At 31.3% G+C, this 23,872-nt stretch overlaps 2 protein-coding genes across 4 annotated transcripts; one reads left to right on the top strand and one right to left on the bottom strand.

The window, feature by feature from the left end:
- The first annotated feature begins 883 nt into the window (after positions 1-883).
- Positions 884-8,414, top strand: LOC130804174 (uncharacterized). 2 transcript variants are annotated; one of them, XM_057668525.1, is made up of 7 exons: positions 884-1,313; positions 1,414-1,623; positions 1,828-1,939; positions 3,448-3,562; positions 5,361-6,533; positions 6,833-7,095; positions 7,403-8,413. In XM_057668525.1, exons 2-7 carry the CDS (start codon positions 1,425-1,427, stop codon positions 7,419-7,421), a joined length of 1,881 nt encoding a protein of 626 aa, XP_057524508.1. In that variant the 5' UTR covers positions 884-1,313; positions 1,414-1,424; the 3' UTR covers positions 7,422-8,413. The 2 variants fall into 2 exon arrangements, with proteins under 2 accessions (XP_057524508.1, XP_057524509.1); XM_057668526.1 differs by having other exon boundaries at positions 884-1,623; positions 7,221-8,414.
- Positions 8,415-11,016: 2,602 nt separating this feature from the next.
- LOC130804003 (auxin transporter-like protein 2) lies at positions 11,017-22,795 on the bottom strand. 2 transcript variants are annotated; one of them, XM_057668284.1, is made up of 9 exons: positions 22,256-22,795; positions 21,520-21,736; positions 20,278-20,463; positions 18,566-18,678; positions 17,866-18,049; positions 16,566-16,663; positions 14,405-14,612; positions 13,341-13,598; positions 11,017-11,514 (listed from the first exon to the last, which is right to left on the bottom strand). In XM_057668284.1, the coding sequence occupies exons 2-9, from the start codon at positions 21,718-21,720 to the stop codon at positions 11,296-11,298; spliced, it is 1,467 nt and encodes a 488-aa protein (XP_057524267.1). In that variant the 5' UTR covers positions 21,721-21,736; positions 22,256-22,795; the 3' UTR covers positions 11,017-11,295. The 2 variants fall into 2 exon arrangements, with proteins under 2 accessions (XP_057524267.1, XP_057524266.1); XM_057668283.1 differs by lacking the exon at positions 22,256-22,795 and adding an exon at positions 21,843-22,161.
- Between the last annotated feature and the right edge of the window lie 1,077 nt (positions 22,796-23,872).

Below are 23,872 nucleotides of genomic sequence, written 5' to 3'. Positions count from 1 at the left end.
AACATTACTATAATATAGATAAATTGTGCATAATAGAAAACTAATCTTATATATAGTTTATAAATATAAAAGAGACAACTTATATAAACTTATCTTCATATGTGTATAATTCGTGTTAATTTAGTGAGTTAGAAGCAAACTAATACGAATTTTCACGCACTTACACTAAAGTGTGACTTATGAATTAAAAAAATATAACACAACTTTTGCAAAAGTCTTGTTACACGCAAACAACAGAGACAACTTGTATAAAATTTGTCTTTACTCAAATTCAATTATTCATCACGTACAAATGAGAGTTCAATAGTCGAGCATTAATTAACCTACGTAATGTACAATAACACATTTATGTGGTGCACACTGAAAATTTGCACTAAACATCTTAATATCTTATAACAAAAATTCAACATGCGATATAACTGTTAGCGGTCTAAGTATTATTTATCGCTTAGTTTAATTTAGGTAACAAATTAGACAATTACTACTATCCACAACTACCTATATAACTTCTATTAATCTACTAACAAAACAATCAGACCGCTGACAACTACATCATGAGTATTTTTTATTGCTTATGCTTAGTATTTTAGAAGTATACAATTTTGGCAAAGGTGGGACCAACCCTCACCATTAAGAAGGTACATAAGATAAGAAGTACTCAAAATCTAAAATTGAAATCCAACAAAAAAAACCAAGTCCTTTCATAGACCCCAAAAGAAACCTGGGAGTTGGGCCCCATAATCATTTATTAATTCATAAATAACTTGTATAGATTGTTTAGTTTATCTGTCGTTTTATCCTAAATCAGAAATCATAATAATAATAATAATAATAATAATAATAATAATAATATTCTAATCTTACCACAAAATTCGTCTTTTTATTAAGATCCTTGTATTTCCCCTTTTTTCTTCCCATCTCTCTCTTTGCTTAAATTGAATGTTTGAATCTTAAACAATCCCTTACTTGATTTTCTTTCCCATTTTACCCAACATTTTTATCTCTATTAACAGCCTTGCCACTCTCTCTCATCTTCAAAATTATCTTTCTTCGAATTCTTAGTGTTTAACTTCAACATTCAAATTCGGAATCACTCACTATCTTTCTCGATTTTTGAATTGTCAAGCTCATTTGTTTAATCAAGCTAAAAATATTCAATTTATGCTTGTAAATTGATCTTATGTGAGCTGATTGAATTGCGGCATTTTCAGTATTTGAGCTTTGTTGCAGATCTTTGGTAGTTAATATAGGTTTGATTGAAAGTTAAATTGCTAATTTTGGAGTTTAAAACCGTGTATTTTGGCCTATTTAAGGTATGATTTGAATGAGAAATTAGGTTTTGGGTTGTTTTTTAGGGGAGGGAGGTTAGTTTATGGTAGTTTAGGATTTTTATTGTGTTAGGGTTTTTGGAAGGTGATTTTGCAATGAATCGGAGTTTTAGAGGTCCAGAAACGTTAATGCCGTCGATAAGACCGAGGGTTCCGCAGTTGAAGAGTCATCGTGCTTCGGCGATGCGAGAGAAAGAAGATGACCTTGCATTGTTTCTTGAAATGCGAAAACGTGAGAAAGAGAAAAATGATCTTCTTCTTCTTCGTGATTCTGAAGAATTAGATGAATCTTTAGGTACTATTCTCTTTACTATTGTTGTTAATTAATTTGTTTTTTGATTTTTATTTGAGGTTTGATAGTGTTCGTTGACTTGAGTGAATGTTTTGGTTGAAGATGATTGACTGGTTTTAGGTTGTTTCACTTGGTTGCTTTTTGTTTCGGTGTTACTCATTTCAGCTGTTTCTGATTCTTTGCTATGATTCTTGATGTATTTTTCAGTTTCGCAACCTGGAAGTTCGCCGCTTTTTAATATTCCATCCACCACGCCTGCAAGGAAGACGGGTCTGGAAGATTTTCTAAACTTAGATGGCGAAAAGAATGATTATGACTGGTAATATAGGGATTAAGTTATCCGAAAGATTTGATTTTTAGGTTATTGTTTAATTATAATTGTGTATTTATGAGTAAATGATTTAAATATGTTAGTTTTGAATGCATTTTGCTTAATTTGATGGTATGCTTAGTTGATGTGTTAGTATAGTAATGATGACTATTTGGCGTTCAACTGCTTTAGTAAGTTGCTGCTTATCTTTGAAGCAACAACCCAACAACAATTGTAGTTTACCTTTTAGGTTAAATTTGAAAGGAATTATGTTTCTTTTAAGTTAACTCCCTGATACACTTGTCTGTATCTTTTATATCTGCCATATCCTAGAGATCAGATAAAACTACGTCGAGGATAGCCTTATATGAAATTAAAATAATAAAACTCTATTATATGATGTCATTAAGTAACTCTCATTTAGGTTCTCACCTTGGCAAGGTTTGAAGGTGTGAGATGTCACAACCTTACTATTGTAAAAACAAAAATTATTTTTTTTAATTTGACCTTGAAAGCCGACATCATCCATAACCTGACATTAATAAGAAGTGCACATAATTCGAGCCATTTTACTATTGTCTATTTGGATTCGAAACCAAAAAATGATAAATCTTTGGCTCCTTAAAGAATGTATAAAGCTTATATGAAGTAAAATGAGAATTATTTTCATTTTGACTCTTGATAACAAACATTGTCCTTATCTTCACATAAATAATGATTCGAGCCATTCAAGTATAGTCCATTAAATTTGAAACCAAAGAACAATAAGTCTTTGGCTCCATCGAGAGTGGAAAAGGTTAAGATGAAGTAAAATCTGAACAATTATTTAAGTAATGAATGTTTGATTTTGTGATTCATTAACCCAATCAAGTGAATTAAATTGTTACGTTGTGCAATGAAGGTAAGAGTCTCATGCGCTTAACATTGGTTCCTAATGCCACATGCACCTTGTTTTAGTTCTCTATAGTTTTTAATGAATAAAAATCTAATGTCATTTAATTTCTGGGATTCTGGCTGCTGTCATGACAGATTTTCTTATTTTAAATCGTCTTGCTGACTATGTTGTTAGAATAGTCTTTGCTGTTTTCTTTGTAAGGTATTGGGAATGAGAGTAATTGGAGGAATGGCTTAGAAGAAAAGGAATTGTGTTGCTGAATTTAACAACCAAAAATATTTTGTTTTAACTTATGGGTTTGCTTTTGTGTGTAATGCTCATAGCTTTAATAATAATTCCTTTGTAGTATAGATGGTGGAAACTTCTCGTAGCTTTTACCCATTTCCTTAGTAAGTAAAATGGATTGTCGGATATATGTCTAATGAACTCTGATTGTAGCTAGCTGCTTTTGGTAAAGTAGAACAGTTGAGAGTAAATTAGTCAAATTTTGGTATGAAATATATAGCATGGGTTCAGTAAAGGCAGAAGTTGCAATTCTTTTTTTGGAATTTAAAATTGATGTGTATACCCCTTCCTTATTTTTCCACGACGAGGCTTACTAGCAATCTATCTCCTGTTTCAGGCTTCTAACACCTCCTGGTACCCCCCTCTTCCCCTCGCTGGAGATGGAATCAAGGAAAAGCTACATTTATGAAAGGGAAGCTCCAAAATCTCAACCTGCTGTACTGAGATCAAGAGTAAGAGCCATCGTCTCAAATTGATGATTTTTCTTTTTTTACGAATCAACTAGCATCTAGGAGAGGAAACACATGCTATTTATGATGTTCTAGTTGGACAGGGTTGTTTATGGACATCTGAGTTCCCTGTTTGAAATCAAGACCAGCTAGTGGAACTGTAGAAAAAAAAAATTCTCCATAGAGACCATCCATTTTCTTCTTTTTTAGGAAGGTTCTTTGCCACATTGACTGGACTCAATCCTTAATCTGGTGTAGCTTGGTGAATGAATTAAATTGGATGTTTCTTTGGACGTAAATATCACTTATAAACCAATATTCAACTGGAAATTTTAAGCCCTTAAATACTAAGTAGCACAAACTTGTTTTAGTCTTTTTGAGTTATATTGAAGCAACAAAAGCGAAGAAAGGCCTTCAGGCCTAATTCATGGTGTGTGTGTGTGTGCGTGTGGGTGTGTGTGTATGTGCGCCCGCGCGTGTGTGGAGTGGGGGGCGGATTTCTTCTGGTCTAGGTTAGAAGATGCACTCAATCCAGGTTTTGTGGCTTGAAAATCCAAACAAGCAATCAAATTCTCTCTCAATAGTCAATATCAAGCTCTCTAAGCATAATCAAACACTCTAACTTCAGCTCTGAGGAATAATTGCCTATACAAGGTGGAACTCTAAGTTAGGTCTAAAACCACTATAACCCCAAAAAATTCCAAATTAAGTGAAATGATTAAAAATGGAACTGTTGTAGAATCATCAATTATACCATATTTTTACCTATGAGAAGTTGGGACAATAAGACAAATTATTTTGGGCACGGGAGTCTTCTTTTGGCTGGTAAATTGAAGTATTCTATTGGATGAAATCTTGCACTGGTCAAAACCATCTAACTTTGCAAGCCAAGCCTAGGGGAGGTGTCATAGAACAAATGAGAAAACTCAGCCAAAAGACTAGCCTAGTAGGTGAGAAAGCTCATTTACTCTATAAACTCCTCATTAGTTGCCCATACAACCAATGTGGGATAGAGTCCCATACCTTGAAATGGCCTCAAATCCATTCCATTACTGGAGGATAAGAGAAACTCCTACTCCAAAGACCCTAATGGTAGGATTCTAATCTTTGACCTCTCAATCACAAGGTGAATGTCTTACCACTACGTCATGTTACCTTGATTGGACAATGGAGTCTCTTATTGGTTGTCAACTTTAGGGTGCTCAGAAAGTGTTGTTTGCTTTCAATCGTTGAGGCATCATTTTAATCACTTTTTTTGCCTTTATAAATGAATTTTTCTGAGTTTCTAACATGTTATGTTATGATTTATGAAATTAGTTTATGTTCTTGATCTAAGAAGAAAGTGTTGGTTCTCTTTCAGTTGCAAATTGTTTGCTTGACTGGCTTAAGGAATAGAGTACATTCATGACAATAAAGATACTTGACTGCTTGTGCTCTATTCTAGTGCAGGCTTCTAAAAACAATATTAGCTCTTAATTGGCTGCATTTGTTGGTCGCCATCTTCTTCCAATTGTGCAATTTATGTGTGGTCTTAGTCTCTTGTCCTTGTGTTCAGGCTTCTAAAATGAGTACAAGTTTTTTGCTCTTAGTTCGTGATCAAATCCAGTATTTCAGAAAGACTTATAGTGGCCAACCTGCTTGCTTTTATTATTTTAATGGTGATTTTCAGGTTACTTCTTAATTTTGGGTGTTGTCTAATAAGTTCCTAGAGGAGAGTGACTGTTGGGGGAAAGTGGAATTAATCTTATCCTTGTAACCTGTATTGTCTTGAGAGATAATTTTTTTTTCTATTTTGATGTAGTTAGCAAACTCTCAGACAGAAACCACAGGGAGAAATAGCTTGATGCCAAGACAACCAACTGCATCTACTGGGCTGACCTCTTCAAATTCAGGAATGCGAAGGCCTTCTTCGTCTGGGGGTCCGGGGTCAAGGCCATCCTCGTCTGGTGGTTCAGGTTCCAGACCAGTGACACCTGGGGGTGGATCTAGACCTGCAACACCAACGGGTCGACCTACATCAACGTCTTCCAAACCTTCAAGATCCTCTACACCAACATCCCGGGGCACTTTATCTTCTTCCAAGCCCTCGCTTCACTCCTCTTCCCCCAAGCCGTTGACATCAATGCGGTCAACAGCTTCTGCGACATCTACAAGGTCTGCAGGTCCATCAAGGTCCTCAACGCCATCAAGATCCACTACAGCCACCAGATCTTCAGTTCCATCAGCTGGACCGTCGAGATCTTCCACTCCTACTAGGTCTACTGCCAGATCAGCAACACCAACAAGGTCAACTGCAAGATCTTCAACTTCAACAGCCAGGCCCTCTGCTCCCTCAGCCCCTATATCCCGATCTACATCTAGAACATCAACTCCAACACGTCGTCCATCAGCACCATCAAGTGTTGCCAATATCACTGCATCTCTGAACAAGTCTTCTTCAATTAGCAGCAAGTCAGTTGGTTTAGCACCATCTAGAAGTGCTGCACCTTCATGTGGTACCTCCCCAACTGTTAGATCTCGTCCATGGAATCCATCTGAGATGCCTGGATTCTCTTTAGATGCTCCAAAAAATTTAAGGACCACCCTTCCTGATAGACCTCTTTCAGCTACACGGGGTAGACCCGCTGCCCCCTCTGCTCGTTCTGCTTCTGTGGAACCTGTCAGTAACGGAAGACCGAGACGTCAATCTTGTTCTCCTTCTAGAGGGCGTACCCCTAATGGTAAAATTCATTCTAGTGGAAGTTCTGTGCCTGCTGTGAGTCGAGGGCACTCCAAAGTGAATGATGATGTGAGCCCTGTGGTTATCGGGACAAAGATGGTTGAGAGGGTGATTAATATGAGGAAATTGGCACCACCAAGGCAGGATGACAAACATTCTCCTGGCCTATCTGGAAAGTCGGCTTCATCACCTGATAGCTCTGGCTTTGGACGGACACTTTCTAAGAAGTCCTTGGATATGGCTATACGACACATGGTGAGTTCATCAATCTTGTCATTTTATCACTAATAAGTCTTTCAAAAGCTTCCATTCATTCGCTAATGTCTTTTTCAAAATCATTATTTTTTTGAGTTTTTACTTGCACGTATCTAGAGATAAATGTGTATTGAAATGCATGTTTTGAAAAGTGTTGCGAGTAAAAAGAAACGGAGGAATATACGTAGCGATGTTTGCTTAGTTGACTTTTGAGCCTCCCTAGTGGCTTGACCCTGGTTCATCTTTTGAATGAATTCCATATTATGTACAATACTTTATATTTTAATTCTCTCATGTAGGATATAAGGCGAAGTATCCCTGGAAACTTACGGCCATTGATGACAAAAGTTCCAGCATCATCTATGTACAGTGTAAGATCAGGGCCTGCGGGAAGCAGGACAGCTAGTGTTTCAGATTCACCTCTTGCTACTAGCAGCAATGCCAGTTCTGAGCGGAGTGTTAATAACCATAATCCTGCATTAGATGGGCATGGTAGTGAATTGGAAGATGACCTCCCCAGTGAACGAGGTTGCCATGCTTCGCCTACCATTGTATACAATAGGTAAGACTGACTGTGCTCCCATAAAACTTCAAATGCGTTTCATTGCCTGCTGTTTTCTTTTTTTTTCTATTTTGAATTAGCAATGTACGGAAATTCAGAAACAAATTGGTTTCTTCATGGAGCAGCAGGCTGTTATGATGTTATGTGTAAAGTTATCAAAATTGGTTTCTTCGTGGAGCTGCAGACTGTTGTGATGTATGAGTAAAGTTATCAAGCATCCGAGAAGTTGTAGTTTACTGTTTATATTATTAACACCCTTGTAATATTAGAGCTTATTAACTAACTTATCCTTGTAGCTTACTTTCAGACATCTTGCCAACTACTGATATGTTGGTATGCTAACTATGCCGATCATCGATTCACCAAAACAGCTTCCATTTTAGATTTACTTGCAAGAAGAGTTCGTTGCAAGGATAACCCCCTACTGGCAAGAGGAGAGGTATGAGGCGTAGCAAGAAATGGAGAATTGATCGGCTCAAGTTGCAGAGATTGTAATTGAGATTTTGCCCTTTGAGATTTCATAATGGAAATCATAATTCATAACTCCTTTTATATTGGGTTTGGAGTTAGGACTCAGGAGGTTATTTATAAAAATGGAGAAGTTGAAATTTTCATATTCTTAGAGGTTTTCTTTTGGAACTTTTGGACTTCATAAATGAGCTTGACATTAATTAGAGTCATCAATCATCATCATTATTATACCCAGTATATTCTGCTCATAGGAATTATGGTTAGGGTTTGGGGAGGCAACAAAGACGGCAACTCATACCTATAAAGGAGAATGCGGTCAAAGAGTCCCACGACGAGTCATCAATGTGCTCTAAAATTAACTTGATTATTTATTTGTAGCTTCTCTCAAATTAAACTAAAATGGAGCTAATGTTGATACTAGACTCTTCGAATCAAGAAGGTCTAGATTAGCGTTCAAAATTTTTTGGTTCTATAAATTTGAGTTCTATTTTGAGTCCACACTTCACACACAATAAAAGCGTAAGGTTTGAGTTTGGTTGGACCCTATTCAAAAAACCAACCCATAACCAATTTACTAGAAGTATAATGTATTATAAATTCAAAACTAAAAAACTATTTCTGTTAAATTTAGATTGATAAGCAAACAAAGGCCTTCGGCCTAATGGACATTAATGTTCTTGCTTCCAAGTTGAAAAACCTACACTTTTTAAATCAAATTTAATGGTATAATTAGCTGTGCCTTTTGAGATTATTATTGATATTAATAGTGATATTTCTCTTCATAATATATCAATATTTATAGCAATTTTAAAGGAACTGAGAATATATATATTGAAAAAACCTTTACGATAATTTTTTGCATACTTAATTTTGGGCCACTTTTACAATTAAGATAAGTTGGTGACAGACCAAGCTAAGTACATGGTAAGTTTTTAAAGTAGGGTAAGGCTTTTTTTTTTTTATTGAAGGGGAAAATTCAGGTTATAACTAAAATCAAGACTTTGCTTTGAATAGTAATATTTGCATCAATTGAAATAAAATTTGATTTTCAAATCGAAAACAAATTCTTTGTTATCACAATTCTCACGTATTGTGATAGTCACTTAATGGTATTGAATTAACAAAAATTATTGTTGAAGTGAGTTAGTGAGAGAACAAGACAAAATGTGTGGACTCTGTGGATGAGATAAGAATAGAAGAGGATACATGGTTCCATGTATAAAAAAACGTAGATAAATCACTGAGACGAACAAAACAACAAATATAACATATTCAAAGTAGTTATACTTATGTTTTAAGGCATTAACCATCAGTTAATAGTTGAAGACTTAAAGGCACATAATATGTTATGAACTGAATCATAAGCAACTAATAAGTAAAGCAAGGGTAGTTATACTTAAAGGTTGTGAAACTAAGAACTAGCTTATTGACATAAAATGTATATTTGGAGGATGTGACGGAAAAGAGGATAAGATAGGCTATGATATAAACTAGTCATCAAAGTTGATTAAAAAAAAAAAAAAGTCAAGTTATAAAAAATTTGGCAATTAAACTTGCATTATTTTAGATATTGCAATGCCATTATGGAGTCGTCAATTCAAGACAATTCTATTCTTTGCAATTAAAAAACTCTAAATTTCATGTTTGTTTTTTGGTGGTTATTTAAATGTTAATTATTGGTAATAATTGGGCATGACAAATTTCCTAGAGAAAGAGGCTGGACCCATTAGTTGGCATGTCTTGCGGCAACACTCTTGTTTGAAACAACCCAAATATGTTTTTGAAGGATGAAAGCAACGAAACACTTAACGCATCACGCATGCCATGTTTTTCCGCAGGTGGACGCATGCAAAGTTGTGAACGACACTCTCTTTACACTTTCCACATCCACCAAGTAAATTAAACATATACTCCAATTTTATTAATTTGATTGCATATGCAAAAAAATTAAACAAATAAATCACTTATGTACAACATATTAGTATCTATAACACACACTATTCTGAAAATAGAAAACATATTATTTTTTATAAGGGGCAAAAATAATATTTTATTCACAAAAGCTAACGAGTTTTAAAGTGTAATAGTGATTTATAAAGATCTATAAAAGGCACTTTTAATTGATGAAACTCACGACTTATTTTATGATCTTGTATTTAAAATAGTATATAGTTTGGGTGTATTTCAATTTATATATGAGAGATTGTACAATTGTGACATGTTGTATATTAGAAGATCCCTAAATAAGCGTTTTCCAATCTTTTAAAAAAGCACCTCCAATTGTACAGCTCGATTCGAAGAATACCAAAAATTTTCACAAGAGGAAAATGGTCATTATTTTTGTGTGCACCACTCTTTAGTAACGCTTTATTAACCTACACTCTTCACTCTATACTAAATTAATCTATACTGTCTATGTTTAAGATTGGTACACATTATTTAAAGTTTGCCAAGTCTACATTTCATAGGTCATAAATCATGATTTATTCAGAAAACGACCCAACATCTACACCAACATTCATATATTATTGTCCATCAAAATACTCCCATTATTGTACGCCAAAATAGATTTTATAGATGATTAAAATGTGATTATAATTATACATATGACTTGTCAATTTTTGAAAGAGTTAGTTGGTCATAGAATCATATCTACGGGCTTTAAGGGGTTGTCCAAACGATCAAACTTAGCATGTGTCGTATGGACAGTCTGCTTGGCCAAATAGAAGTTGTGATCTTCCTAAAGTTGACAACACTTAGTTAAGGGATTTTTAAGTTTATACCAACTCAATTTCCATGATTATGCAACATTGTATAATACATAAAAAATAAGAAATGGTTGGACAATTTATCTTTCGTGGATGTTATTAAAAGAGAAAATAAATATAAATGAGAATAAAAAAAATAATAAAAATATTTATTAAAAAGAAACATTGCAAAGTTTAAAATTCAAACGAAACATTTTTTATAAATTCATAAATATAATAAGAGTAGCTCACCTTCACATAAAAAAAAGGTTTATAGCTCACATTCATAGAAACGGAATAAAATTACGAAATCAAAATGAATACTTTTTAATTATTAGTAGTTGCTTTTTCAAAGATTTCGTGATTAAATTTCACAAGAAAAAACAGTAAAAAAAATTAGTAATTCTTAATTTACAAGTTAATTCATATCATTCTAAATTTACTACGTTACTTATTTAAACAGTTTTTTTCTATTTTTGTACATTTCTAATTTTGATTGAAATTTAACATTTTTTTCTTCCAATGCATTTGCTTTTCGTTGCATTTACTTAATTTTTTCTATTCACATTAAAGAAATAAAAAGATGTTACTAAAAGAACTATGTGTTAACTTACTGATTAAAAGATCCATATCGCCCTTTTTTTAGAAAAGCAAAAATATAAACTCTTAATTTAAATAATAATATAAAATCGACTACATAAAATCCACAACAACCCAACATAATTAATTCATTATATACCCACTAAAATCTCAAACTCTAAATTTGACAAACATGATTCATTTCTGAGAAATTACAAATCCACCTGATAAGTTAAACAGGTTCAACTAACAACTAGGCTTTGCCACAACAACATTACTAAAAATATTCACCCACAATTACGAAATACCCAAAAAACAAAACACAATTATAATTACTTAATTTTTTCTTGTTGTACATAATAGTTTTAACTTAACCAAAGTATTTAATTAACCAAGGTATACTTTAGTGATGTGGTGGTGCTGCTGGAGCTGCTGGGGGTGGTTTGCACTGATAACATTTCGCAAATAGACCGAATGTATCGACTTGTCTAATGAAATTGACCATACTTGCCCATCCTCCGAACCCAAAACCGACCACAAACACCCACACCACGATGAATGCGTTCACCGCGTACATTGCTGTCCAACTTGGGAGGAACATTGGAGGTTTCTCAGCTGCATTCTGTGTTTTGAATACATGTAAACATAAGTTGTTGAAATGAGAATAATTTCAAATTACATGCACTTTATATTTGTGTAAAGTAGTAAATAATGTTAACTTTTCAAGGGTAATGTTGTATACGTGATACAACCAATACTTTTCTGGATCTGACTAGCAGTGGCAGATTAAGGAAAAAGAACGAGTGATGTTAATTTAAGTAAAGAGCACTTGTTAGATTTTGATCTTCGGTTACGTATATAGAAGACGATACACTAACCATCTAATCTAGGGCACATTTTTCATGTAATATCTGATTTTATTTTGATTTTAAGTGATGTTAATTTATTTCTGTGACATCACTCTAAAACCCTCGCTGCTGACTAGGTGCTATGTAATGTTTTCATACAATCCTAATGAGTAAAATTTAAGTTTATTTCTCAGTAGGTTGATTGTTGGTCAATAATTGACTTATTTGATTAGATAGTAACATACACGATTTATGTTGATTGTTAAGCTAGTTTTTAAAACTCATTATTAATCGATTGTTATGTAATACTCTCTCTCTCATTAAGTATCATTTGCTATTTTTTGACAATAGTGTATCATTAATTTTTAGTCTTGTCCATACATTATAATTCTCTTTTAATATCATCCATGCAACTTTTCTTAAAAATATACTCAATTTCCTTGACTACTAATTTAAAGGGACAAAATAGTTTAGCTATTGGTGGCTTTTATCGGAAAACAAATGGATCAACATCAATGGAACATGATTCGCTAGCTGTTTCGCCTTTTGAATTTGTGATTCGCTCAAAATATTTCAAAAATAGGCTAATACCGACCATAATTCGCTTTTGTTGATTCGCGATTTGCAAGGTCATTAACGAATCATGTGACATTGATTAACATGTCAAAAGACAAAGAAAAATGCTATATATACTATTTTTTTCATTATGACTTCAAAGTTGGCTGATAAACTGACCAAGAAGTAATTTACCAAACAAGAACCAAGTCTAAAAATAAGTTCACTATGGTTAGATGATTTTCAAAAACTTGCCAATTTAAACCTTCCTCTTTTACATGTACACGCTTACAAAGACTAGTTGACATCTCCATGATTTTACCATGAACAGAACACTTTAACTGAATTTTCACCAAAATTTTTCAAATTTATGGTCACAGACAAAGACACATGCTGGAGGGTCAGGTCAAAAAGAAGGAAAATCAAGTTAAGGTCTTCAAGAAAATCTGTATTAGGTATTATTTTCCCTGACTTTTATTACTTTCAAGAACCCCCCTGTCATTTCATTCAACTTGTCTTCATCAAATATAGTAACATCTCTACACAAATTCTTACGTAGACATGATTTCTTTATAAGACTATTTTAATTAGACAGATTCAATATATATTTACTGTTTTAAACTAATCACTTATAATTTTATCACTTTTTATAATCTTAAAAGTGATAAATTATAGTTTTAAAGTAATCATTTACAATCTTAGAATGATCACTTTAAAAAATGGGTTGATTATATAGACCCGACTCATGGTGAGAGATTCTCATATGACATTGAGATAATAGAACGAAATATTTGTTATTACACAATTTAATATTAAAAGAATTTTTACTCGACTGAGCCGGTCTATACCCTACAAATACCCAATCTAAACCCAAATCCAGTAGCCCAAATTGCCAGCTATTAAAATTTAGAATGAATAGGACCAAATCTAATAAAAACAATCTAAGAATATTACCAAAAATAATAATAATTTAGAAATACAACAATAATAATAATAGGAGTAATAATTAAACAGCAGATGAGAGAGATGGGGTCAAGAAAAGTACCTTACGGGCCTGGGCCGATCTGTAAGTGAGCATGTGGGCCAGAGCAGGTATAATATAAACAGTGAAGCTGACTAAGAAGGCCCCCACAGTAGAGTTAATGGGCCCAAAGAAGGGAAATATAATAGCTAAAAACCAGATTGGTATTACAACTGGTAATCTAGCAAGTGCCCTTAAACATAAGCTCTTTGTATCATGTACTCCTACTACTTTTTCCCATACAAAGTACAGCGGTGTGCACGCAAATCCAAATGTTATAAACTGTCCATGCCAAAATTATACACATGTTACTAAAAATTGTACATTTTTTATACTTCTAAATTATTTAAACACACTTAATGTACAACGTATATTATTTGTTTTGCTGTTTGCATTAATTTATTAAATTTCTCAGGTTGAAACTACACACGCTATTGCATGTATGTGTAAATGTTATAAAATGTTACGAAATATGGATTTTTTAGGCAAAATTACTTAAAATAATGTAATATTTTATTAATTTTTCTATAATAATTTCAACTTTTGATTAACTATAAATAAACCCAATTTTAGGGTCACTTATCCAAGAAAATTATTGCCAATTGATTTTTGCTGGTTAATTAATAAAAAAAAAAAAGAAAAACAAAATAAAAAATAAAAAATATTAAAAAGTAAAAGTTAAAATAAAAAAATAAGCTACCTTGATTTCTCTTTATTAGTTTGCAAAATAACTTAATGTATAGATAAGAGTTTAATTACTTTGGTGCATTCTTAACAAGCACCCTTTATAGTTTAGAATATTCATATTAAATCAAAAAATTAAGAATATTTTATGAAAATCAATAAAATGTTGAATTATTTTGGATAATTTTTTTTTTACTCAAACTTGTAAATTTTTTTGTTTCTAAATCATTTAAAACATAATCAAAGCAACAAACATTTGGTTAAGTATGCAAATTCTCACTCCGTTCCCAAAAGATTTTCCTATGTATTATAAAATATCGACGTATATTTTAAAAATAAATAAGGCAATCTCTTAGAAACGTAGGGAGCATGATATAGCAAAAGCAACATTACGAGAGTTAAACCTGATGTATGAGCATCAAAATAACAGCAACATCGCGAAAACCGTTACGAGGAAGAAGAGAGAAGGCATTGGAATGGGTAAGAAGTTGATCACCAAAAGCCCAATATACAGCAGAAGCAGAAGGAAGAGTAAGTGTGAAAACATATAGTGTTGCAAATAGATAAATGTACTTAAACTTCTGGGGTTTCCACATAGCATGCATAATTTCCCTGTTAAAAAAAAATTGTATCTTCAGTAGAAAAAAAAATACTTATAGGGACCCACAATGTAAATCATAATGGATAATTTCATTATTATTATTATTATTATTCAGTCCTATCTATATATATTATCAATTATTACAAGTATGGTCAACCATCATTTCTCATATGGAGAATGGACCATAGCATGATGCATAGGTTTAATCATGGAGATTAATAGTCTGTTTTTTTGAATTTGCTATTGAAAATAATATTTAATATTATAAGGAAAATTATCATTTTCAGTAACAAATTAAAAAGACAAGGATAAGGATAGTAATTGTATCTTAAAAGAAATAATCAAATTTACTAACATGTGTTTTTGGGGCTTATCTTCAAGACAAAAGGGAAGAGTCATTCAATTGCTTTGCTTGCTCTACTAGCCTAACTTTGTAATTGTGAAAAGTTGGTAAGCACTAAGATACAACAAAATAGTGATAAATACTAAATAGTAGTTGAAGTTGGATAAGTACGATAACATAACCATAAACTTCTTATTCGCAGTCGATTGTGAAATGTTTTGTGAGAAAATATTATTATCAGTAGTAAGTACAAAGAATAAATGTAGTATTAAGGTTTATGACATAAATTTTATAAGAATAAAAAAAATATAGTTTGTTATAATGCATTTTAAATAGATAAGATGGTAAATGTAGAACCAAAGGTTTTGAAATGGTGAAATGTAAACAAGAAATGATTAGAAAAATGTAATGGATTAAAGAATGAAATGAGTAGGGGACCAAATCTTTTGTAAGCATGAATCCTTAAGAGTGACTTTCATAAAAGAAAGAAAAAGGTGGTTCCCCACACTTAGTGTATAAACTGTATATCATATGATCTAATAGTTTTTCTTAATTTATCATTGCTTAATCTAAACAAATAAAAGTCAAATTTTTAAACCCCAAAAAGGAAAAAAGCAAACATAAGAAAAAAGCCCAACTTTTTCAAAAGTTTCCTATGAAATTATGAACCTATAAATAACAAAATAGAGTTTTAAACCCTAAAATAAAAAATAAAATAGAATTATTAGTTTCTACACATCGGCCAATGGGTCCTTTGTTAGGTAAAAAGCCATTAAGCAAAAGATTTGAAATAGCCAAAAGCTTAAAGATTAAAATTAAAATAAGTATTAAGCACTAATTAAGCTTTGGAAACCATTAATTAGCAACTAATTAATGAGGATAACCAAAAGATAATTTTGACTTTGAAAATAAATAAAGCTAGCTAAGGCCATGCATATGTTATATGTATAATGTATTCCAGCATAATGATGTTTGTCTACCATAACAATCCCTAAAATAGGGTAACAAAAGCTGCAAGAGGGAAAGTTGTTTATACTCATGAACAATTCTTTTTATAAAAGAAAATATTTTAAAAATACACAACTATCTCCGACCACTTAGTCGGTTAGCCTGTTTAATTTTGACACAAAAACTAAAAAATTTAGTATACTAAGTTAAAGTAATAAGATATTTAGAAAGAAAAAATAAAATTTAAAGAATTATAATAGTGGAGTCATACATGAAATGAAAATGAAACAAATTAATTAAAAACAAACTAAAATAAAAAAAAATAAGACAAAGTAATGAGACAAATGAGTATCTAAATTATCCTATAGAATTTAATACTACATAACACATTTATCTTGTGATATATTATTAGCAGTCAACGTGATGCGAAATGTGTGATGGATTTGAATTTTATTCACCCTTATTGTTCTTAGAGGTACGTATAGCGTTATGTATAAGAATGAAATAAAAAGCATCCATACGTCTAACATAAATGAGTTTTAAACGAGAAGGCATAATAACATATATATTATATTGGGCTAGTGGCTGTGGGCTGATGGTTGTAACCCGAGAATACATATATAATAATCATAATATTGGAAGAAAAAAAGAGTAAATGAAGATTTGCACTTACACAGTCACAGCATGTCCACCAAAGGTGTAGAGGATATTGGTTGCTCCCGTGAAATAGAGCACCAACTTTTTTGGACCAGAGTGGATCACACCTGGGACCTGTTAAATTGTTTTTGCACATGAAGCTATCAAAATCTCACTTTTACTAATTCCATTAACAAATTCTACAGAAATTTGTTATAAAACAAACAAATACTTACGGAATTTGGGGGGTTTGGATGACTAATACTTTTGAGCAAAATAGTGGTTTTGTTTGGCACTTAAGTTTGATTTTATTTCAATTTTATAGTTCAAACTTTTACATTATTTGTGCTTTTTCTAATATAAGAGCATGTAACACATCTCAAGTGGCAAGATATTTATGGACTGTAGTATAATTTTGATAAATGGTTTTACGCACTCGGGTTAACCCATCAACGTATCACAATTTAAACGTATCACAATTTATAATTTGTATTGTCAAGATTTAAAGCATCAACGTATCACGATTTATAATTTATATTGGCAAGATTTAGGAAAAATTACTTAGAATAATCTAACATTTATATTATTTTCTACAATAATCCCACCTATTAATTAATCATGAATAATCCCAACTTTATGAAGTATTTGCCTAGAGTAAAATCGGATAACCAGATGACCTGCTATAAAATGTTTTATTTAAAAAAAAGAGAAATTAAAATAAATGTTAAATAAAATGTTAAAAAAATGTTAAAGTTCTTTAAGAATCTTTTATATAAATTTTTACAATTTTTCTCTAACTTTATATTAATTTTCAGGTTACTTTTTTTATAAATTACCTACTATAACAGGTCATCCGGATATTTAAGTTTACTCTGGTAAAATACCCCATAAAATTGAGATTATACATGATTAATCAATAGTCATAGTTAGAACTATTGTAGGAAAATCATGAAAAGGTTAAATTATTCTAGGTCCTAAGATTTAATATGAGCATAAAATGACCGAAATATAGGTTGCATTCACCCGCATTGAATGCAAAACACGTTTCACGTCTGTTCCCACAACCGTGAACGAAACCGTATTTTTACACTATCGATAAAATACATTAACAAGAAACACTTGGTACACAATGCACACATGAACATCCTGAATATATATAAATGTGATAGACAAATATATCAAAACTTACTTTGTCTCTTTGAAATGGGTTTAAAAAAGACATGTTTTATTTGAGGAGCAATTTCAAAGAAAGATCCTTTAAACCAAAAAATTAAGGCATGATGTTCTCTATTTCCTAAAGTGTAAGACAATAAAATTGGAAGTATATAACAGCTTACCTGGCCATGAACAAGGGCAGCAATGGTCAAATACCAAGCAGTGTAAGTGGTCATTCCAAGTCCAAGAAATGACCAAATTCTATAGTTGTGAAAGGATGGTATAAACACAGTTGTAGCACAACATGCCCCAAATATGTAAGTCCATGTTCTTTTGTCTAAATGATCATTTATGTAGTATATATTACTGCAAATAATCCAAAAATTAATTATTATTATAATTTTATATCAAACATGCACACAAAACTTTATGTATTAAAGATAATGGGGCGTTTGGATGTTGTTTTTACGTTGGCTTTTTAGTTGGCTTTTGGTTTTTAGTCGATAAAATAGCTAAAAAAAGTATTTGGTAAATGACTTTAAGCCAGCTGAAAAGCTGTCTTTTTAAGTCAAAAATAAAAAGCTACTCCAATTATCTTTTGGTTTATTAATTCACTTTTTTGTCTAATAAACAGCAAGCATCCGATACCTAAATTACCCAAATATCTTCAAAAAGAGCCGGGTCTTTTAGGCAATATTTTAAACTGGTCAAACAAGCTAACTAAAAAAACTAACGACCAATAGCAATTGCCAAAAAACCCCAATAATTTATTAACATTTTCCTTTTTTTTTTTTAATAACGGCACTATGTTCTTTTATGTGCTAGTTTTTTTAGAGAAGTGTAGCCGGCGAATAATATAATAATATAATTAGTATATCTAACCTTGCACAAGCAATAAGTTGTATGACAGAGCCAAAGAGTAAGAATGTGCAATTGAAACCCAAGCCAATGCCCTTCCATACTGGCCCTAGTAGGCCATCTAACACCTCAAACCACTGTAAACCATAACAACAAGAATCAGAACATGAAGAAAAAGGAACATAATATAACTAGAACATTATTGTAACTAATATTTGGAAAAAATTACAAATATTCCTAGATTTTGGTCCAAAAGCATTTTTTGTTGAAGTTGTTGTTACATGTCTTTATTCTTTTCTTTCTTATATAGAATTTCAAAAGGCAAGGATATAGACCAAAATCGTCGATTTCATGACCATAAGGCAAAACATTAGATACGATTGTTGTTGCAGACTTGTAGTCATAAAACCAATTTTACAAATGGTTTTACAGTTATCCAGGTTAATATTTACGATTAAAATTATCACGGTAAAATTAGATAAACAATCATACAAATTCTATAATTTCCCATTTCAAACTTTTTCAAAATTTTTACATAATAACAAATTAACAATTAATATCTTTAATTCGGAAGTATATAACTCTCTCTGTTATCGTATTTTTACTCCCTTTCCCTTCAGGCTTCGGCCTACACTATAATCAAAAAAATATGAAACAAATCTCGTAATCTTGCATGAGCATGTTTAGGAATTAATTATAAGGAGAATTAAGTCAAAATTCTCAAATCTCAACAACTTAAAAAGCAATGTGAAGAGTAATTAACAATTAAAATTATGAATAACATGGTCAAAACTATTAATTAAACAATCATTATGAAATATGCATGGGATACTTTATATCATAATTGTCTAAGGACAAAATTCGAATAATTAAGCAAACAAAGGTTGAACTTGATTTAATGATTTGCCATGATCATGGGCCCACAATTCTGTAACATAAGGTAGTAAGCAACAAAGGACAGAAAAAAAACAGGGCAAAGACTTAGAAAATCCAGGAAATTCTCTGTTCAACTATCCATTTAACAACAAAAAAATTCTATATCACAACCACTAAAGAATCTGTAATACAGTACTGTGTTTCTAATAAATTTGTAATTTGTGATATTATGTACAAAAGAAAAAATTCAAAAAATATTTGGCCACAAAAATTATCTCAAAAAACTAATTTTGACCCTATTACAAAAAGTCAACTTTATATTGTTGAAATTAAAATTTTAGAAAATATTATAAAGATGTGCGGTACTCATTTATAAATATTAAGGCATTATTAAACTATTGGTTCAATTCTGCAAATTTAGCAAAATAAATTTTTATCAAATTTTCAGTACCATGGGAATAACATAATACATATCATGAAAATCACACTATAAATAATTCTCATTTCCACCTTTTATTACCGATTACCACATAGGTCGCATATGATTTGCACAAAATCATTTATTATCATTTTTTCTAGAGGTAAATATATTGTTTATTGGGACAAAGTTAAGGATATGTCTACCATTAAATATCAATATACTAAAATAGAATCATAAGCCATTTAGGAGAGTAGAATAATCGATTTTCCTTTCTTCTTCATGGTATGAAATCATCATTATCCCGAATTAAAAACAATATTTGATTTTAAACAATATATATCCGCATATTGTCATATTGGTAAAATAATTTGAAAACAAAATGCAAAATATGGTTAAAAAAAAAAAGCAAAAATAAGTATGATGGGAATATGAAAAAGACCTGAATAACATGGTTCTTGAAGCTGACACCTTCTTTCTCTTTTCTGCTCCGGTATTCAACATAGAGCACACTAATAAGATAAGCTGTCCAACTACCCATAAATCCATAAAACAGTTGCAATATAATTCCTGATAACATCCCCATTTGAGAGAATGAGTATGGTAATGTCAACAACACTTGAGCTACCTGCAATAACAATTTTTAAATATTTAAAAATCGTGTTTAGGGATGACAATGGATTGATTTTGAACGAAAACACACTTGTTCATCTCACAAGCCATATTTTCATGTTGAGAAGTAGAAATTCTCATCGATTATAATTTCAATAAGTTGAATACCCCGGACATGATGATGAGAAGTTGTAGAAAATCTCATTTGTAATTCCCAAAATCAAATCTAAAATTATGTTTGATTAAAGGGCTAAAATTGTTTGCTCGTAGAGGTCAAATGATTGTCCTAGGAACTAATAGAATAAGGATGTTCAAAACAGACCCGATAACTCGATATTTACACGACTTTGAAACCGAATCCGATTTGACCAGATTTTTACTAATTTAAAATTATAAAAATCAATGTGGACGCAAGACTTGATTTCAAATCGACCCGAAAAACTTGGCACGAAATTCACCGATGACCGAATAAAAACATTTTCATTTTCCCATACCTTAAAACAAGAGTTTGATCCTACCGACTACTCAAACAAAGACCTTCTCGTATGAACTTGGTTAGACTATTTTAGTGTTATTAAAAATTAAAATAATAAATATTTAACGGCCCCTTCTATACGAGACCTTCTCATGGTGAGAAGGGTGAGATGATCTAAAAAAATATGAGCTATAAGTTTTTATTATTTAATTATTTAACTCAAATATAAAACATGTCTAAAGCTGAGAACATCTCATACATGAATTTAGGAATTATTAATAAGTTGGTAAAAACAGTATTTACTTAGCTAAAAATAGGTTTTCTCAATGTTAGAAACAACTTTCCTTATTCATGAAAGAAAATGCCACATTTCAAAAATCCCCAAAAAAAAATCAAAAAAAAAAAAGTAAATCATTTGGGAATATTTTGCTTCCCCCAAACAAACCCACTTGGGAAATTCACATGATTTGCAAATCTTCATTCACTAATAACACATTTACCCAATACCCAAAACAAATAAATCATAATCAAAAGTGATTAAGTATAATTATTAATTAATAATTATGATTAGAATTTAAAAGGATATAATTAGAAAACCTGATTAGAAGCACAACTAAACCAAGCATCATAAACAGAGCCACCATGCCAGAAAAAATTCTTGATACTGAATTTCTGATTCTCTTCATCAATATTTCCTACATTCTCCCTTTCATCAATCCCACCATTATCAATAATTTGCTGATCATCTGTTTGATTCACAATTGCTGCTGCTTCTACTTGTTTCACAACTTCTGCCATTTTCTTCTCTTATTTTCTGAAAAAATTACAGAGAAATTAAATAACTTTTTATTTCAGAAATTCATCAAAATTAAACATTAATGAAAGGAAAATCAGTTAAACAAAAAGACAACATAACTCACAAAAAACTGAAAAGGGTTGATTTTTTTTCGTGTTTGAATACAAGAAAACAAGGGAATTTATAATAAAGATGTAAGCTTTTTTCTTCTTTTTTGGGAGAAAATGGATAATAAATGAGGGAAAATGAAAGAAATCAAGGCTTTTAGACTTAAAACTCAACTACCCAACAATTATTCTTTTTGTGATTAAATACCCTTTTAATTGTTCATGAAAGAGAAGAGAAAATGACATAAACCCAGAAAAAAAAATTAAAACTTGAAGCTTATGGATATGAATGAACAAGTTAGAATAACAGTATATTTAGGATTGAAGTAAAGAACGAGAGTGAGAAAAAGACAAGACGAAGTGGACAAATTATCTGATTTTATGAAAAGGAAAAACCCATTTTTTACAGAGTAATTTAATGAAATTTTACCTGCAGATAGCGATATTGCTTGACTAATATAAAACCCGATTATACAAGGAAAAAAAACCCAATTCAACAATTAAAAAAAAAGGAGAAAAATGAAAATAAATGAACTTTCTCTGTCTAATTTAAGCTTATAGGTCTGCTAAAGATAGTTGGAAATTGAAGTTTTGATGACTGAAATTTCACTCCATATTTAGAGAAGAAAGAGAGAGAAATTATGGGGATTTTTGTTGGTAGGGACAAGAGAATGGTAGTATAATTGATTGTGGGTTTATTTGGGTTTGTTTATAATTAATTTTATGCAAAAAAATGTAAAAAAAATGGTGACTTTCTGCACATTTTTGGGGTATGTTTGGTTAAATTTTCTGCAATAGTTGTATAATCGGCGCGAATGCAGAGAAATTAGTGGAAGTTTAGGCAGCTGACAGCCTCCAATGGAAGGCGGGCTGTAAGGAGTAAAAAAATGGAGAAAGGGCTATAAATCTGATATCCTACTGGCTAATCACTGCTATAAGTACTGAGTATTTAAGTGTCTAGTGTCTAAAGATTTTGTGCTGTCAAACCCTGTTTTCTTGTGCCTTGGGTAGTTTTTGATTATTTTTTTTTTGAGTCAACCTCAAAATAAAAAGTTTATACACTAGTATCACATTTGCTTTATGCATTCTTTTAAATGGACTTATCTAATCTTTAATATTTCTAATTGTATATAGTTAAAAAATTATGAAAAGTTGATATAAATAATCTTTACATTGAGACGAATCAAATAAGATCCTTGAATGTGTTTTAACTCATAGATTAATGATAAAACACAAATTAAGAATAAAAAATAAATAATGTCCAAAAAGTAAATATGACACTTATAGTAATTAAGAAGGATTAATATTCAATTCCAACTCATGCATTAGAAATAAGATAATCATATAAAATTTTGTTTCATTCTTGTAAAAGCCTAATTTAAAAAAATCTAATTTTCATATTTGTTTAGTCAAAATAAAAATATTTAATGTAAAAATATATATTTAATTGCGTGCAAAAAGTACTATACTTCTGTAACAAGTATTGGGTAATAAGGGAGTACTTGTCTATCTCCTTGAAATTGCAAATGACAGTGTAAACATCTTCCAATATAAATCTCTTTAAGTTTAGAATTTATCACATTATATCTATTTTTTACTTAATTTTTTTATTTGCCGCTCTATTTTTCATTGGTAGCCACTTTTTTTTTTTTTTTTTCAAAGACTGTCCCTCACCGTTGGAGCTTTGGAATCCAAATAATCGAACATCAAATGAACTACATTGCATTCAGAGATAGTTCTTACCCTTAATTTTTTAAATAAATGGAGGAAAAAAATTATATGGTTAAAATATTTACTTGAAAAATAATACGTATTTTTTCTAAATGTGAATTCTAATTTGAAGGATCTAAGGTCATATACGCCTTACGTTTCTATTGAGCCATATTTTTTTTGTGTTGTCTTATACTTTCATGTGAATACAAGTACATTAGTGATTATATTGGATTGAGCTAGTTAGAATTCACATCATGATATAACTATATGAGCATAAGACATACATGACTAGGCACACTTGTCCATGGCTCCATCGGACTCTTCTTTTATCGTA

Source organism: Amaranthus tricolor, chromosome 17, assembly GCF_026212465.1.
Source record: "Amaranthus tricolor cultivar Red isolate AtriRed21 chromosome 17, ASM2621246v1, whole genome shotgun sequence".
Taxonomy (NCBI): Eukaryota; Viridiplantae; Streptophyta; class Magnoliopsida; order Caryophyllales; family Amaranthaceae; genus Amaranthus; species Amaranthus tricolor.
The sequence above is the reverse complement of the archived record's forward strand: the minus strand, read 5'-3'. Positions and strand labels throughout refer to the sequence as shown.

Coding starts and splice junctions, on each gene's coding strand:
- LOC130804174 (XM_057668525.1), top strand. CDS start 1,425: ATGAATCGGAGTTTTAGAGGTCCAGAAACGTTAATGCCGTCGATAAGA. Junction 1,940..3,447: donor GAAAAGAATGATTATGACTG/GTAATATAGGGA, acceptor CTCCTGTTTCAG/GCTTCTAACACCTCCTGGTA. Junction 6,534..6,832: donor ATATGGCTATACGACACATG/GTGAGTTCATCA, acceptor TCTCTCATGTAG/GATATAAGGCGAAGTATCCC.
- LOC130804003 (XM_057668284.1), bottom strand. CDS start 21,720: ATGGCAGAAGTTGTGAAACAAGTAGAAGCAGCAGCAATTGTGAATCAA. Junction 18,679..20,277: donor TCAAGAACCATGTTATTCAG/GTCTTTTTCATA, acceptor TATGGTTTACAG/TGGTTTGAGGTGTTAGATGG. Junction 16,664..17,865: donor CTGCCCTTGTTCATGGCCAG/GTAAGCTGTTAT, acceptor ACAATTTAACAG/GTCCCAGGTGTGATCCACTC.